Source organism: Erythrolamprus reginae, chromosome 1 (genome assembly GCF_031021105.1).
Source record: "Erythrolamprus reginae isolate rEryReg1 chromosome 1, rEryReg1.hap1, whole genome shotgun sequence".
NCBI lineage: Eukaryota > Metazoa > Chordata > Lepidosauria > Squamata > Dipsadidae > Erythrolamprus > Erythrolamprus reginae.
Genome location: NC_091950.1, coordinates 178,805,890 through 178,825,112, shown reverse-complemented (window position 1 = coordinate 178,825,112; position 19,223 = coordinate 178,805,890). Strand labels below are relative to the sequence as shown.

The following is a 19,223-nucleotide window of genomic DNA, read 5'->3' as shown; positions in this document are numbered from 1 at the left end:
CCAAATACAGGTGGCCTCTCTTATCTCCTGTAATATTTTCTCAATTGGTCTCTTCGATGCATAAGTCTGCGCCTGCGTGGGTCTAACACTTCGTCATCCGAATCGACCGAAGATAATGGTGATTGGCTTCCTGGGCTGTGTGCCAAGCCCCCCTCTTCCAAGTCACCCCCACCTTCTTCATCCAAAGAAACTGCACTCCCTGACTCTGCCGGCAACAAAACAGGCCTAGGACATGTTGATGTTTCCCCTGCCTCCACCTCCACATTCTCTCGGACAGGAGCTGGGCCAGAGCCAACCACAACACCCTTTATCTTACAATTTTGATATATTTGACAATGCAGGTCTCATCTATTGTTAGGAAACACAACAGATTTTGAGACAATAGCTATTGTTGTCAATATTTTTCCAATGATGCGCTTGCACATCTATCATAATCTCTTTCAGTGTTCATACTGTTGAAACTTAAACAAACAAAAATGGAAATGGAAATGCGTATATAATGGAACCAGAATAACTGCAGTTTATTACTCTTAAGAACTGGGAAACAATTCAAAATGTTCTCGGGATTGTAAATCCTATCACATTATGCCTAATTTCTTTCCAATTTAAACTGTATCATCAAATTCAACATCCCTTGCTAGATTTGTCCACTGTAAATTGATCCACTCTTCTTTAAAGCCATTCAAGTTAGTCATTATCACAGGTTAATTATGTGTGAAGAAATGCTTCTTTTTGTCTTGCAAAATTCTTTCCATGGAATTTAAGGCACAGCCTTAATTATCTGAAACAGAGAAAAAAAATCTTATCCCTTTTCACATTTTCTATGCTAGGCATGATTTTATATGTGTTCATCATGTCCGCTCTTGTTCATTTTTTTTCCAAGCTAAGAAGTCTGGAATAGAGCAAGGGAACTGAAGATAAATCAAATAAAAATCTCCCTGCTCCTCCACAACCAGCCTTCCTCCAGCACTGGTATGATTGTTTGACAGCTCAGCCAATATTACTATTAAAAATTCCTGCCTGAATTTTATCAAGATTTGGAACTGTTTACCTTTTATGCAAACTAATAATGAAGAGATCTTAAATAATATAGTAACAGTTGGAAGGGACTTTGGAGATCTCCTAATCCAACCCCTTGCTCAAGCAGGAGACTCTATAGCAGGGGTAGCAAACTCAAGGCCTGTGGGCTGCATCCAGCCTATGGGGTGCTTAGATCTGGCCCGCGGGGCTACCCTGGAAACAATGAAAGAATGTTCTGAGGTGTCTCTGCCAGCAAAAAATATCAGGGAGGCTGCATGCAGCCCTCCCAAACTCTGTTTTTGACCGCCTAATGTTCTGCCGGAAACAGCAAAGCACGGTCCTGAAGAAACAATGATCAGATAATCTTCCACAACGGCCAAACCAGCACGCTGCTATTTATATCAGCAGCTCTAATTGCTGGAGCCCCACCCAAACACAGGTGGCCTCTCTTATCTTCTGTAATATTTCTTCAATTGGTCTCTTCGATGCATAATTCTGCGCCTGCGTGGGTCAAACACTTCCTCATCCGAATCGACTGAAGATAATGGAGATTGGCTTCCTGGGCTGTGTGCCAAGCCCCCCTCTTCCAGGTCACCCCCACCTTCTTCTTCATCCGAGGAAACTGCACTACCTGACTCTGTCGGCAATAAAACAGGCCTATGATATGTTGATGTTTCCCCTGCATCCACCTCCACATTCCTTGGGGCAGGAGCTGGGCCAGAGCCAACCACAACACCTAAGTTCTGTTTTTAATTGGCAGAATGCTCAGGCCACCACAGACACCCACACGAGTGATGTCAAGCTGGTGACACTCACCCTTGCCATGCTCACTAAGTCCTCCCGAGGTCAAACATAACCCTGATGCAGTCTTCAATGAAATCAAATTTGCCACTCCTGCTCTATACCATTCTGGACAAATTGCTGCCTGGCCTCTCCTTGAAAACTTCTATCTTTTTCATCTTGGATCCTGCTTACATTTGGGCATATCTATATCAGCTGCAAGATGTTGTAGTGTGGATGCTCAAAATTAATTGCCACTTATGTGATCTTTTACCATATACTCTAAACCAGTGATTTTCAACCTTTTTTCAGCCGCGGCACATTTTTTACATTTACGAAACCCTGGGGCACATTGAGTGGGGGGAGGGTGGACAAAAGAATTATCTCTCTCTCTTCTTCCCTTTTGCTCTATTTCTCTCTCTCTCCCTTCCTTCTTTCTCTCTCCATCCCTCTTTCTTTCTCTTCTTTCCTTCCTCTCATTTTTGCTCTTTCTCTCTCTCTCCTTCCCTCCCTCTCTTTCTCTCTCTATTGCTTTCTTTCTCTCTCTCTTGCTTTCTCTCTCTCTCTTGCTTTCTCTCTCTCTCTTGTTCTCTTTCTCTCTATCTCTTTCTCTCTCTTGCTTTCTTTCTCTTTCTGAGCTTCGCGGCACACCTGACCATGTCTCATGGTACACTAGTGTGCCGTGGCACACTGGTTGAAAAACACTGCTCTAAACAGTATTGGTTTGTTCACAGAAACTTGCATCAGACATTTACACTATAAAACCTTATCCCTATCACACTACCTTTTATATTTGAAATGGGGGTGATGGTTTTAAAAGGAAGGCAATCTTCAGAAAGGTATTCTTGAGAGCTTTTAAATAAAATCTGTAGATACAAGCTATAAGAACAACCACTGCCTTCAGATAGTTACTGAACTTCCCTAAGGAGTAGATTAGAAGTAATGAGGAAAAAAATACACCTAGACACATTTTCTTAAAAAAACAGGTATAAAGGTAGAAAGCTCTAATTATCTTAAGCTCCTATTTCTCCGTGGAGTTCTATCTTCAATTTATGTTCTGTTTTCATCATCCAGTTTAATAGTACTGTTTTAATTGGAAAAGATTTGGGGGGAAAAGAAGAAAAAGTAATAGAAATCAATTAAAAATTCATGCTCACCAAGAGTTTCCCTTTGAGTGTCTTATAAAAAGGCAGAAAGTTACATTTTCATGTATGTTTTTACTAAATTTTTGAAAAGCAGCTGGCTCCAAAGTGTAAACAACTACCAAAATAAAATTTTGAAAAGTTGCAACTTATTTTTTCCCCTAAAAAAATTACTGGGCAGGGAAAAAAAGAGAGTGAGAAACTTAACAAAACAAAAAACTAATCAATCCAGGCATCATTTTCAGTGCTTAAGAGGAAAAACTACAGAATTTTATCTTCTGCTGTCTTGTGGTCACAGCTTCCATGCTCCAGCCAGTTGTTTTATACACGGACCATAGTTTGCTATGATGTATAAATAGGGAAACATTAGTGAGAATATAAATTGTGTGTGCAATCTTTTGAATTTGAGCCATTTGCAAGAAAAATCTAGTTTCAAGCTCAGAAAGCTTTCTTTCAAATTTAAAATGGTATTTTAATTTTGCCCAAATATTACTGATACTATCCTCACCATTCTTCAAGGATTCTAACTTGCAAACCTGGTCGCTTTGCACAGCTTAGGATACTTCTGAATGGTTAAAATGGCCTTGGGACACTTTATCTGGTATGGGATGCAGCATTTCAGTTCTAAGTGTCTTAAATTCAAAATGTTTTCTCATTTCAAAAACGTAGAAGCTTAATGTTTGTAAGCTTCCTAGAGTCCCTCTAGCTTTATGGGTGGTGCATAAATCAAATAAATTTAATTACTGACAAAATTTAGCTGTAGAGGGCAATGACATTCGTCCTCCACTCATAACATATACTGCTATAGATATTGACTCAGCCTTCCATCCTTCCGAGGTGGGTAAAATGAGGACCCGGATTGTGGGGGGCAATATGCTGGCTCTGTTAAAAAGTGCTATTGCTAATATGTTGTAAGCCACCCTGAGTCTAAGGAGAAGGGCAACATAAAAATTGAATAAATAAATAAAACAAATAAATAAATATATAATCACTGTTGAGTAGCCACAGAGGATATACAAAAGGAAAAGAGAACACAATCACACAATAATAATGTCTTCTAATATAGCTATATTGTATTTGGAGAGCACAAGCCCTATGTAACTGAAGAAAAAAATCAACCTCCCAAACTTTGATGAAGTTTACAACTTATACTTAGCTGTTCATTTCAATTGCCTTACTTCAGATCCAAGCATTACTATATTGTGTCTATTGTTTTGACAGGTGCTTATTAATTTGACACTTATCAAAGGTATTTTTCATTGTTTATGCTTTGTTTGCAGGGCACCTACAATGTTTCCTCGACCTACACCCAGGGTTGAGCCCAAAATTTCTGTTGCTAAGCAAGACAGTTGTTAAGTGAGTTTTGCCCCATTTTACGCTCTGTCTTTTCACCGTTGTTAAGAGAATCACTGCAGTTCTTAAGTTAGCAACACATTGTAAAGTCAGTGTGGCTTCCCCATTGACTTTGCTTGTCAGAAGGTTGTAAAAGATGATGAAAGGACTGCAACCGTCATAAATACATGGACAGTGCCTGAATTTTCAACATGTGACTACATGGATGCTGCAATGGTCACACAGGTGAAAAAGGTCATTAGTCACATTTTTTTTCAGTGCCACTGTAACTTTGAACGGTCAGTCAATGAATGGTCGCAAGTCTAGGACTACCTGGATTCAAAGGTATAGAACAGTGATGGCGAACCTATGGCACGGTGCCACAGGTGGGACGTGGAGCCATATCTGCTGGCAAACGACCTATCGCCCTAGCTCAGCTCCAACCTGCATGTGTGTGCTGGTCAGCTGATTTTTTTTTAATCACACAGAGGCTCTGGGAGGGCATTTTTGGCTTCCAGAGAGCATGGGGGGGTGTTATTTTTACCCTCCCCCAGCTCCAGGGAAGCCTTTGGAGTCTGGGGAGGGTGAAACATGAGTCTATGGGCCCACCAGAAGTTGGGGGACAGGCTGTTTCTGGCCTCCAGAGGGCTTCCCTGGGGGCGGGGGAAGCTGTTTTTGGCCTCCCTAGGCATTGAATTATGGGTGTGGGCACTTGTGCATGTGTGATAGCATGTGCCCACGCCCTTTCGGCACCCAAGGAAAAAAAGGTTCGCCATCACTGGTATAGAGCAGTGTTTCCCAACCTTGGCAACTTGAAGATATCTGGACTTCAACTCCCAGAATTCCCCAGCCAGCATTCATTGGCTGGGGAATTCTGGGAGTTGAAATCCAAATATCTTCAAGTTGCCACGATTGGGAAACCCTGGTATAGAGGATAGTAATTCAGTTGTTGGTTCTAAAATCATGCCTTACTTCCTCAGATTTAGGTCTTTCAGTGCCCCATAATGATTTACTCAAGCATGTCTCTGGATGGGAGAGAATGTCACCAGAGACATTGTTAATATGTTAACAATTAATATTTCCCAAAAAATTATTGAGAATTATGAATGAAAAGTTCTGCCGGCTTATGACACAAGCCTTCAATTAAAGGTAAAAGTAGCTAAAACAGACACACACACGCGGGAAAATGCAACAATGGTTTCTTTATCCAAAGAAAAATAGAAGCAAAACTCCCTTTTTAAATTCAAAGGGATTTCTTGTAAAAACAAAACAGACTTGAATGCAGTGAGATAACAAAGACAATAAAACTGCAGTCAATTAACCAGTAACTGTGAAATTCGTCACAGCCACTACTCTTCAGACGTTGTAAAAACTCACTATGATTTATGGTCAAAGTCCTGAAATCCAAACAGAGTCCTGAGAACAAGCCTGAACAGCAAGTCAAGGTCCACAAGTACGATCAGATAATCTTCCACACTGCGAGGCCGGCACGCTGCCCATTTAACAGCAGCCCTAATTACTTGAACCCCACCCAACCACAGGTGGACTCTCTTATTGCCTGTAATACTTTACGCATGTGTGGGTCTATTATTGTTTCCTCATCAGAGTCTATTGAAGATAATGAGGACTGGCTTCTTCCTGGGCTGTCTGCCAGACCCCACTCTTCCATCTCACAGACACTTCCTTCTTCAGATGATAATTCACTGACCGACTCTGTCGGCAGCAAAACAGGCCTGTGACATTTGGATGTTTCCCCCACCTCCACCTCCACAGTCCTTGGGGCAGGAGCTGGGCCAGAGCTAACCACAACAGAAAAGAATAAGGGGACACAATCTGAAGTTAGTTGGGGGAAAGATCAAAAGGAACATGAGAAAATATTATTTTACTGAAAGAGTAGTAGATCCTTGGAACAAACTTCCAGCAGACGTGGTAGATAAATCCACAGTAACTGAATTTAAACATGCCTGGGATAAACATATATCCATCCTAAGATAAAATACAGAAAATAGTATAAGGGCAGACTAGATGGACCATGAGGTCTGTTTCTGCCGTCAGACATCTATTTTTCTATAAAAATAAATACAAAAAACTACAGAGAAAAATAAAAAATGTGGAAAAAGACAAAAAAAAGAAAAAAAGGAAGAGGAAAGAAAAAAGAAACTTCCCCCTTCCTTCAGCAAGTACAGACAGCTTTAAAAGCTTACCATCATCTCTAAATCTAATAATCTCTCTTTACTCTCTTTACTGTAGCTCATCTCTCAAGTAAAGGACGTAATCCAAATGCACACAAACACACTGCATCGACTGTGGTCTGGATCTTTGTTTCTATTTGTAGATACTGAATTTGAGAGAGCAATTCAGTGACTACTTTAGAGGATGGGCAATTTCCTCCAGTTTTCCATTTTGCCGTCACACTCTGATTATTTTCTGCATCAGTTTATTTTTTAAGGCAACTCAAAAATATAAATAATATATTCCTGCAATATATGCAATTTGAATGAATCTCTTCCAAGCAATGAATTATTTGAAAGTTATTTCTCTCATATAATGCTGTTGGTGCTTCTTAAGCTACACACACACACATATATAGGTACCTTTGTAAGTATTTTGGTGTTCCAAAGGAAAATTTAAAGTATTTTTGAATTAAACATCACATTCAATATTTGGCTATGTAAACTGCAGTTCCAAATTAAAATTATATGGCATTAAAATTAATTATCTCCAAAGTAAAATGTATATTGAATAAATTGCTCCCTACCTTAACAATTGATTTCTGCATATACTTCTACTGGCTTGGAGTGTTTTAATAGAAGACTTCTTTTTATAGAGACAGAAAATTCTATTTTTAAGTGCAATTGTATATATTTATTTTGAAATAAACCCCAGTGTATCCAATGAGTTATAACATATGTTGAGCAAGCCCTAATATAATCAACTGCATTTTAACTTGAGGGCACGCCTACTTGATAAAACGGGATATAATTAATTGTAATAATTATCCTTCCTTAAAAAAAGAGTTATCTCTACTAACCATAATTAAAATGTAATCAAAATAGAAAATCACCACAAAGCAATTAAAATGACTATAAACCTTTGCATTATGCCACATTCAGAGTTGTTAGCTGACACCACTTTTTTGGTGTAAAATTAATAGTAAATTGAAAGATCAATTTACTACAAAAAATCTCTGATTTAAACATGAAGCAAAGGTTCAAAGAAATGGGCAATGGATAGGACTAAATAGATTAGGAAACAAGATCTAAAGAGTCTTTACATTTTGTCACTGGATACAGAAAAAGTAGATATTTATTGTGGTTTCCTGGGAAAATAAGACCCTGTCTTTATTGTCATGCACTTAAAAGCCCGATTGGGCTTATTATTGGGGGATATCTTATTTTGCACGGAACAAGGTATAAAAGTATAAATTAATTGCCTAATGAGTTACCTATTTTTAACTCTGTCCTAAATCTGTTACCTGAAAACATGTGAGTACATGCTACCTAATTTTGTGACCATAAAAGCAAACAATAGATCAAGAAACAAAGGGGAAAAATAATCCAAACATTACAAAAGTCAAGGCATCAGGCCTCAGTTTGAGAATGCCCAAAGTCTGAGCTAAACGTTTTCAAATCTTCCCACTGCATCCATGTCAGAAAATTTAATTGAATCCACTATCTTCCTGAAAGGCATTTTTGCCTCATTACAGTGTTTTAGTCAGTTATTGTTTACCTAGTCTTCACGTGACACTGACCATTATATCATGAACTGTCACCAGCAATATGCATCATAACACACTTAACATATTCCCTTTGGTACCAACTCCCTCTTGGTATATAAGTACTAAAGATGTTGGTACTAGAAAAACAAATTTTAGGAAAAAATATTATTGATCAAAAATGCAAGTTCCCAATTTTGTTGTCTCCGATCAAGGGGGAAAAACCGCCATTTAAGTATTAAACTGGGCTCCTATGCATATTTATTAATTGTTTAACAACACACAAAGCCCAATGACAGTGTTAGGAGACCACATCCTACATGAGTTTAATATCATGGTGGTGCATCAAAATTACACATTGTAATTCTTTCATAAACTAGGTGTTAAAGCATTTATTGAGCTAACTATTCACAGTGGAAGGAACTTTTGGCAGAGTTGGAAAGTTGTGGAGAGTTAAGGGCTTCGGTGGAAATAAGGCAAAATGGGCAGCATTATCCATACCCAGGGATGGAGCCAGGATAGTCCATCTTTTTATTGATTTGGGATCTGGTTGTCCCCCTCCCCATTTTGGTTAAGCTAATATTACAGCTTTCGCTCACTTCCTATTTCAAAATGGCAGGAAATCAAATCACAAGTCAACAGCACTGATTTCAGCACTACAATTACAGCAACTCTGGGGAATGATTATTGAAAAGGTGGTGCTTTTGCCCTGAGTCAATTAGGATCGGCTGGCAGAAATTGCTCTTTGGAAGTCAATCCCATAATCTCCAAAAAACCCCAAAACCGATTGGAATTCAACCTCTAGGAAATTGGTGATGCCAACTGATGATCTTCAGCAGATCCAGAAATAGGAAGACTCCTTGGGAAACTGCCTGTGATCCCGACACCTCGCTCAACACTGCCCACCTCATCTCGGATTTGCTGCTTTAACATTCCAGTTTCACTCTGCCTTGTTTATTCATTTTAAATATTTATAGTAATTCCTCTTTGAAACCATTTCAGAGAGTGGAGAAGGCAAGGGAAAATAACTTACTTGGATTCAACCGTCATTCATTCATTCGTTCGTTCGTTCATTCATTCATTCATTCATTAACTTACTTGGATTCTACCATCATTCATTCATTCATTCATTCATTCATTCATTCATTCATTCATTCATTCATTCATTAGATTTGTATGCCGCCCCTCTCTGAAGACTCTTTAATGCCTTAAGATTGGGAACCAAAGCTTCTTTTACTCCTCTCTTTCTCAATGAAGATAGTATATATATTACAAACCTTATACCAAATGTTTAAGAGAATGTACTTATATATTAATTTTAAAAAATCATCTTTATTTTTTTTAAAAGGGGATGGGGCTGTCTCTAGGGTACCCCTTTTTCCCCAGAAAAAAAAAATATTGCTGCATTTTTAAATAAGGGTGATAAATTAGTGAAATTTATACTTATGATGAAAGGGAAAGTCATTTCTTTATATATTTATTTTATTATTTATTTTCTTTATTTTCTATTTTTTCTTTCTTTTTCATTTTTGTACTTTCTATTTTGTTATTGTTATTGTTATTTATTGGATTTGAATGCTGCCCCTCTCCGCAGACTCGGGGCAGCTAACAACAATGATAAAAACAACATGTAACAATCCAATTTAATAAAACAATTAAAAACCCTTATTATAAAAGCCAAACATACACACAAACATACCATGCATATTTTGATTGTTGCATTAGTTTTCTTTATTATAGTTGTATTTTTTAAATAAAATCATCATTTTTTTTTAAAAAAAGAAAAGGCAATGCATCAGCAATAGAGGACCCTAAAAGAGGCAAATTATCCATGCAGCCAGAGTTCAAGTCTCATAATGAGAAGGAACTACTCACATGGATAATCTTCATTAGCACTTGGATGAAACATGCCTTTCTTCATCCTGTTGGACCCCCTCACTGACATATAATATCATCAACTATAGTATCATGCTACAACAGGTAACAATAGGATCAACTATTTAACAGTGATTCCAATCATACCTGACTGGCCAACTGGACAATTCCAGTTACTAATCATAGTGATGAGTGGTCAAGCCTTTGCTTGCTCCATTTTTCGAGTGCCACTGGGCTTGGCCCTATAGAATTTATCATTCCATAAAAACACTGGGAGAAGTTGGTCCAGTATGAGGGATTATTAGTATCTTGACGACACTCAAGTGCATGTCGCAATTTTGGCTTGAACTGGAGATGCTGCAAAGAATATTCAATATAGTTTGGCGAGAGTTCTCTCTGGTGGTGAGGAACAATAAAAGTAACTGCTCAGAAGAAATGGTGGATGTCTTTATTGGTTCTTGGGTCCTGATAACAATCTTGGAAAACTCAAGCACCTATTAGCATCATTATAGATATACTCTGATAATTGCAAGGGAGAATGTTTTTCAGCTCTCTCCTAACCATACCATGGCATTGGACCAGAATACTTCCGGAACCGCCTTTTACCGCAAGAAACCCAGCGGCCGATAAGGTCCCACAGAGTTGGCCTTCTCCGGGTCCCGTCAACCAAACAATGTCGTTTGGCATGCCCCAGGGGGAGAGCCTTCTTTGTGGCAGCCCCGGCCCTCTGGAATCAACTTCCCCTGGAGATTAGAATGTCGCCCACCCTCCTTCTCTTTCGCAAGTTACTTAAGACCCACCTATATCGCCAGGCATGGGGGAACTAAGACATCTCCCCCAGGCTTATTATATTTCATGTTTGATGTGTATGTGCTGTATGGTTTTTAATTGTTGAGGTTTTTATATATTTTATTATTAGACTTGTTCCATTGCTATACTGTTTTATTACTGTTGTGAGCCGCCCCGAGTCTTTGGAGAGGGGCGGCATACAAATCTAATAAAATAAAAATAAAATAAATAAATAACCGAATTATTTAAATTTTATTGCCTTTGTCCTCTGGGATGCGGTCTCTCTATCCTGAGAATCCAGGCTACATTTCGCTACAGTTTAAGAAATAGGGAGTTGGATCTAGTGTGCAGATATTGCCTCTCAGCCACTCAATTCACTACCTGAGTGCAAAATCTCCATTTCACAATCTTACTGCAAGAAGCAGCTTCCTGGAAGCCAAATAGATTCATTCTCCTTCACTGTGGAGAGTTTCTCAGGCTGCAAGGATCTTGCCCAAGCCCCAGGTAGTTGCAGTGCTGATTCTCCATTGCAAGGGAGCCACTCAATCCATCATTTCCACACCAAAAGCAAAACAGTCCCAAATAGAAAATATATCTCAAAATGTAGAAGGGAAATATCATTTTAAATATGTTTCCATTTTCCACTCATATTCTGAAAGATTCAAAGGGTCCATTCTAATTTATTACAACAATAGATTTCTTTGATCTACACATTTATGTGCTGGATTCTTTAAAAAAAAAAAAACCAAACCCATAAACTAGTTATTCTTGCAAAAAATAAAGTACAAAGTACTAAAATCAAAACAAAAAGTGACACATTGTAACCTTTAACTTTATCCTTTAGGAGACAAGTATCAAAATTGCAGCATTGCGTTGCCATCATGTGACGTATTGTGATGTTTTTCCCCTTCACCAAGCTGGGGTGGCATGGCCCGTGACGCATCTGGCCCGCAGGCCGCCAGTTTGACACCCCTCCTTTAGAAGGTTACTAAATCCATGATTTTTTAAAAACAACCCTGATAGACAATTTACAAAGCAGAACTGGATAGAAATGCACCCATTTTCTATGTCTGTTTCGCTATTGCTTAAGGCTATTTGAAGAAAAGGTTTTTATGTTTGGTATTATTATTATTATTATTATTATTATTATTATTAGTAGTAGTAGTAGTAGTAGTATTATTATTACTGCAACTTTAAAACCAGAGCATCATAATTTTATCAGATTGTGTGGAAGGGGTCTTTGGAATGAGAAAGTAGTTTTTGCACACTCCATGATCACATCTGTATTACAACTGATCCCTAGATACAGCTGCTTAGGAGAACAACCTTCACTCTTTACAGGGCATTCCTATATATGTTTTCTCAGAGCTAAATGTATTTGAAGGTGTTTATTGAGATTTATTTATTTATTGGATTTGTATGCCGCCCCTCTCCGAGGACTTGGGGCAACTCACAACATATATATATATATATAAACACAGCAATACAACAATCTAATCAATATAATTAAAAACCTGTTAAAGGCATGCATATAATTTCTGCCTAAGAGGATGCAATAGAATCCAAATCAAGTGTGTCAGTCTTAGAAGCAAATGATTTAATCTGCTGAAGTTCCTGATAAATTGTTTCCATCACCAGTGGGGCATCCATGCTTGTTAGGGCTGGTGGGAGCTGATGTTAGTAACATATGGAAGATCACAAATTTCTCATCTCTGCCTTATAATCATGAACCATTTCATTTGAAGAAAGATATTTTTATATATAAAAAGCCATCTTTCCTGTAGTGCTCTTTCACTGTGGTTTTGTTTGAAACTTGATCTGAATAAATCTTAAATATTATGTAGCTGGAAAATATATGAATATATATGAAACCCAATCACAGAGACTAAGAGAGAACAGGAAGAACAATGTGTACTTTCCATCAACTCTCCTTTTTTTTAAAAAAAAGGTCTTAAATTTTAAGCCCTGCTGTTTGCCTTTTTTCTTTTTCTTTTGTTTTCTGAAAGCTCAGAGTTAAATTATATATTTGGATATTATGAAGCTTGCTGATAAGCGTGGCACCTTTTCCCCCAGTTTTGCCTTAAATGTTATGGCAATACTATAGAAGACATCACACCACTTAAATGAATTCCATCATAATCATTTAGATTGATTGTAATTGACAAAGCAATAAGAATTAAACTCAGTACCAATAATGCTGTATGGGGTAGACATACATGTATAGACCAGAGGTGGGCTGTGCAGGTAGCAGAATTTTGCATGGAGATACAGGTACGCCCATGTTTTTCAAATACACACACACACACACAGAGGTTTCTACATGTATATGCCATGTATTGTATGTGGGTTTGTGTGTATGTCCTTGAGTGTATTTCTTACAAAACTATAATGAAAAGCTTTCTTACCTGGAGATATTATGTAGAAGAAATCTTTAAATTCATCCATCCACACTTCTGCAAGTCTTCTATTATTTTTGTTAATTACATGACCAGTACCGCCAGGAAATGTATAAGGAGTAGCTTTTCGAAAAACATGACCAACATGCGAACATGTTACAATCTCCAGGGAGCCTCCACACTGCCATATCTGAAATTTCAAAAGTAAATCAAAATCACCTTCATTTTCAAGCATCTAATTAAATGCTAGCTGCTGCATTAAACTGGGAGGACCACAACTGCAGCAATTAGTAAACTAATGTTAGTAATTAGCAAAGCTATCCAAAGCTATCCATCTGAGTCAGGTATTCTGCAGTGCACAGACGTTCAAAGCATCTCTTTTTGATTCATAACCATAACTGTATCTTTTGCAAGCTGTTCAAAATAAAAGCCTGTAGTGGGACAACTTTTGAAGCAGCTTCCCTAATGTTGCAAAAGATGCTGCTGCTTTTCTCTCTCTCTCTCTCTCTCTCTTCCATATACATATACATATTCATATCCATATCCATTTTTGGAGTCCTGAAGTGCCCGCAACAGCTACATAGTAGCCCACAGGAACCAACAGGAGACAGCCATCATGTTATTCATATAATCATCAAGGGAGGAACAACAAAAAGTGATATAAGACTGCCCTATGGATATGAAAATTGGACTTTGAAGAAGAATGATAGGAAGTGTATTGATCAGGGGAATCAAACTCACGGCCTTGAGCCGCATGCGTCACATGCTGGCCACGCCCATACCTGGTTTAGTGAAAGGGGAAAGTTTTGATACGTTCATGTGATGCCGCCATGACAATTCGAGTTTGACACCCCTACTTTAGATACTTCTTGTTGGAGAAAATGCCTAAGAATACCATTGATGAACTGATGGGCCATTGAACAAATTAATCCAAAGTTCTCAATCGAAGCACAAATCGAAGCACAAATGATCAGGATCAAATTATCCTACTTCACATTGTGTGAAGGCCCAATTCTCTGGACAAAGCTCTAATGTTAGGAAAAGGAAGAGAAGGACCAGCAGCAAGTTAGATGGACTCAGTTACAGCAGTTATAGGTACATTGGTAGAAGACTTAAAGACCCAGGTTGGGAAGAGATCCTCCTTGAGAAAACCTGCATGGCTGCTAAGAATCAGTGATTAATTTGATGACAGAATAATAGAAACATAGAAACATAGAAGACTGACGGCAGAAAAAGACCTCATGGTCCATCTAGTCTGTCCTTATACTATTTCCTGTATTTTATCTTACAATGGATCTATGTTTATCCCAGGCATGTTTAAATTCAGTTACTGTGGATTTACCAACCACGTCTGCTGGAAGTTTGTTCCAAGGATCTACTACTCTTTCAGTAACATAATATTTTCTCACGTTGCTTTTGATCTTTCCCCCAACTAACTTCAGATTGTGTCCCCTTGTTCTTGTGTTCACTTTCCTATTAAAAACACTTCCCTCCTGAACCTTATTTAACCCTTTAACATATTTAAATGTTTCGATCAAGTAACAATCTTGAAACCTGGCTGTTCTTTCCTTTCCCTCCTCCTTATACCCTGCCTGAGCTTCTTTCTAATATTCTCTGTTTACCAACTTCAAAATTTGTTTATATGTCTGTTGTTGAAACTGTGTCTGCATCGTTTCTCCAAGGTTATCTTTGTGGCTCTCTACAGAATGATGCAGTTCACATTACCAGTGCTGAACAATTTCATCAGTAATTTAATGAGTTCTGCATTAAAGGAGAAATGGTAAAGAGTCCTACTTGTTTACCTAGCATGACATTAGCCATTAGGCAACTCTGCTGTCCTTATCTTTCCATGCCCATTCCTTCTGCAGGAAGGTAAACAAGAATCATCACTGCAGTCTACAGAAATTCCTCCTCCCTGATCATTGCCACCAACAGAAGTGTCATCATTGGAGGATGAAAACGGTAGACAGAAGACAGCCAGAATCCCAGAAAGCCATTTCAGCTGGACTCTTCCTCCCTCCCCAGCCGTGGCCAGCAAACACTTTGTGGGAAGGAACTACAAATTTGTTTCACCAACATTTTTCTTGCATTTTTATTTACAATTCTTCATATTCATTGCCCTCTGTTTTGAGGTGGTTGTTATGCATAATTTGAATCACTGCAATGAACAAATAGCCCCTTAATAGTGATTTGATTTTGCCTCAGGCAACTTCATCTTAATAAATAGTCACATTTACATCCTATTAATACCAGAAAATCATAAAATTAAACGCCGCTGCAGAAAATACTGGTCTTATACTTGACTCATAGAAAATACGTTATCTGATCAAATGTTATGGAGATTTTTTAAAAAAAAATTGTAGAAGATGTAAGCGAATGGTTTGGGCCAATGTATAATGATATCTTTATTTTTATTTATTTATTTGTCAAAACATATAGCAGGTATGCTATAAACTTAAAAGCAAAGTAGGTACAGCTAAATTTGGACAATAGGACAGTAGGACAGGGACAGTAGGCACAATGGTACACTTATGCATGCCCCTTACATGCCTCTTAGGAATGGGGTGAGCTTGACTGAAGACAGTCTAAGGCTCAAGTTTTTGGGACAGGACTGGATGGCTTTGCTTCGAATACAATAAGAAACTTACTCTTCCTCCTGCTCTGTTTTACCCTTGTTCTCAATTATCAGAAATCTCATCCAATCTTCCCACACACAATTTATTATGCAACAATGATGTTGTCTATTTCTTTCTGCATGATGGCATAAACCTTTACTTGCACCACTAACATGTCCTAGCTTTTTTCATCCAATATCAGGAGACTTTGGCTTGGTCCAACTATGTTCAATTTCAAAATTACCCAGTGCCAATTAAAACAAATGAAGCTGGCTTATTGCTGCTAAAGAAAATGCTATCTATAAACTTCAGAAATACCCTGTTTTCCCCAAAATAAGACATCCCCTGATAATAAGCTCAATCGGGCTTTTGAGTACATGGCAATAAGGCCAAGTACTTATTTTAGGGTTCAAAAAAAAAAAAAGACAGGCTCTCATTTTTGGGGAAACGCGGTAGGTGAGATGAATATATATAAACCTTCGGTAATGGAGGTTGATGGATGTGGCACTCAAGAAAGGAAGGATGGTGCAAAGCAGTTAGAGGATATTCTTCATATTAGCAATTGATTCAGAAGCAGATAAGGTGCTTTCAAAGGGATGTCGGCTAATAGGCCTCTCCATAGCTGTGTGATTCCCCTGGAGAATTATATTTGAAATAAGAAGACACTCCAGCTCAATACAGCTTGCTGCACCATTACCATCTCCATCAAACACACCTTTTCCTATAATTGCAATGCTACTACAAGGGCTGAAGAGGGGGGGGGGGATTCATTTTTAAAGAAAATGATAACAAAACAGACATAAATGCCCATGCCCTTCAAAGCACATTTAGATCCAAAGTGTGGCAAATATTTAATGATAACAATGTATAAGAAGGCATGAATAAATTCAACCAAAGAGCTGGTTTCAAAGTACGAGTTTTATAGCTGAATTGGGTCAAAACTGGGAGGTAGACAATTTTGGCCATGTTGGTAGCATATAAAAGGGCAAGATAGCCAATTCAGCTGCACTTATATTTGCACTGAAGGGCAGCATATGGTTAAGGATCTATTTTAAACAAAATGTTTATCTATTAAAGCATTTGACATTCCAAAAAAGACTGCTACAGTTTTAAGGAAAGAGTCAAACATCAAAAGATGATTGGTATTAATGGAAATGTTGCTATAGCAACTGATTGCAGACTTTACTTAATTAGAATGAAAGCAATTAAACAAAAGTTAATTAGTATAGCAAGAGAAGTAGTTGGGTTTGGCCGTAATAGTATCAAAACACATTTCCCATTTCACAGATAAAGTACAAGCAACCATGTCAACAGGGTAAGTGAACATGATTAGTTTTGGGGATACCACAAGAAATTGAGAGTGGGGTTTTTTTGGGTGGGTGGGTGAGTTTTTGATCATAATCCCTCCTATCAGAAGGGCTGTAGCCTGTATGTAATTCTAAAGCTGTAAAAATCACAGGATATTGTAATGAATAAACTACTGCTACTCATATATTCTTATGATTAAAGAATAAATGTTGGAAAATGGCTAGCGCAGCTAATTACCAACAAGATTTTGAGCTGATTGCACTTTTGATATATATCACCTACAATGACATCATTGCAAGCCTTACATCAGTTCTCTCTCCTGAAGATTAAGGGTGAGACAGAGTTTTCAGCAGATTAATTTCAAAATGGAAATTCATCAGAATATGCCTAGTAACTTACATTCTGAGTTACTAGAGATTCATTTATTTATTGGGGACAATTGATTTATTGCATTCTTGGGATTCTCTGCTGTATTATGCTTGGCTTGGTTTACAGCAGAGGTCTTCAAACCTGACAACTTTAAGACTTGTGGACTCCAACTCTCAGAATTCTCCAGCCAGCATATTTTATTTTATTTATTTATTTATTATTTGTACAGTATTTCTATGCTGCCCACTCCAACAGGACTCAGGGCAGCTAGATGGCTGGAGAATTCTGGGAGTTGAAGTCCACAAGTTGCCAAGTTTGGGGACCCCTGGTTTATAGCATTGCTTGCTAAATTATTTTACCTTACTTATATTTCATTTGCCAGGCAAAACTGTGCTTTGTTATTTTGTCTGATGCCTTATATTTTTCTGTGATTGCTTTGACATTTTCATGACTTGTCTGGAAGAATAAGTAATATTGGGAGGCGATGCTGATTTGGGGAGGTTACTGCTTGAAAAAACTACAACATAATAGCAATACCTTACTGCTATGTAATAGTAATGACTTTGTTATAGGTTATCTGTAAATGATTTGCCCATCTAGCAAAAAATAAAACATAAAACATAAAATAAAAACAAAGAATCCCTTTAAAGCAAATAATCAACTAAAACTACGTCGGGGCTCAGCAGAACCACAAAGCCCGTGATCTCACACACTCATGCCACAGAACCCCTGCTAACATTCCAATCCCAAGGCCTTGGGGAATTCATGGCCTTGTGAAAGATCAATATAGTACACAATGCCTGTATTACAGGTAGTCCTCAACCATTCAGTGACCATTCATGTCATTTATTATTTATTATTTATTATTTATTATTTATTATTTATTATCATTTATCATTTATCATTTATCATTTATCATTTATTATTAGTATGCCACCCCTCTGGGGGGGAAGGTGTTTTCGCCCTCCCTAGGCATTGAATTATGGGTGTGGGCACTTGTGCATGCGCGATAGCGTGCGAGATGCTTCATCGGCACCCAAGGAAAAAGGTTTGCCATCACTGTCCTAGAATATTGTCCAAAAATGCTATCTTGGATATGAACTACCCAGGACAGTCTAGGGACATTTAGTGATATACCATTTGTGCCATATCTGTAATTTCATGCTTCTACCTCTCAACTCAGTTTCCTTCAGCCTCAGCATGAAACCTAAAAAAAAAACCCCACCTCCTTTGCAGTAAAAATGTTGCATCTCAGAATTATGGATTGTGAAGAAGATAAATAATCATTAGCATGATGTTGTTTCTTCTGGTTTAGGGAAAGGAAGTATGGTTACACTATGAAAATACTATATGAGACCATTATATAATGCAACAGTTACAGTACATAATCATCAAGTCATAAGGAATTATTCCTTTTTCACCCCAGATGGTTTTTTTTAAAAAGAATTCTCACATTTATTCATAGTAATTATATATCTTCTCTCACAGCAGAGGTCCTAATTTCATAAGCACATCAGAAAAACATTTTCCAGAATGATTTATAGTGCAATGTTATTTAAGGTTTTTCCTGTGCTTTCCCCTTCCAAAACGTTAGGTCTTCAAAAAGTAGCTGACTTTCCAAAATATGAAAATATATTAAAATGCTAAACGCGGAAGCAGAAACAAATAAAAACAAAATTCCGAAGTGACCATACATTTTAAGTGACGCTAAAGCCAAACGGTTAGCAAAATACATTTGTGGCGTTTCCATTCCAGCTCCCTCAAGGCTTCGCACTTCCATCTCTGATGCAAAGTCAATCAATCTGTATTACAGGGTTTCATGATGACTGTGGCATGCTGCTCATGACTCCGTGCAAGAGATAGCTCAATGTCAACTAGTAGA

General features: G+C 37.9%; 1 protein-coding gene across 1 annotated transcript in view; it reads right to left on the bottom strand.

Moving 5' to 3' along the window:
- GALNT13 (polypeptide N-acetylgalactosaminyltransferase 13) overlaps window positions 1-19,223 on the bottom strand; it is a 290,475-nt gene that overhangs the window by 64,520 nt on the left and 206,732 nt on the right. Inside the window, exon 8 of the mRNA XM_070731536.1 lies at window positions 13,059-13,239. Coding sequence (XP_070587637.1) covers window positions 13,059-13,239 — 181 coding nt within the window. The remainder of the gene's footprint in view (window positions 1-13,058; window positions 13,240-19,223) is intronic.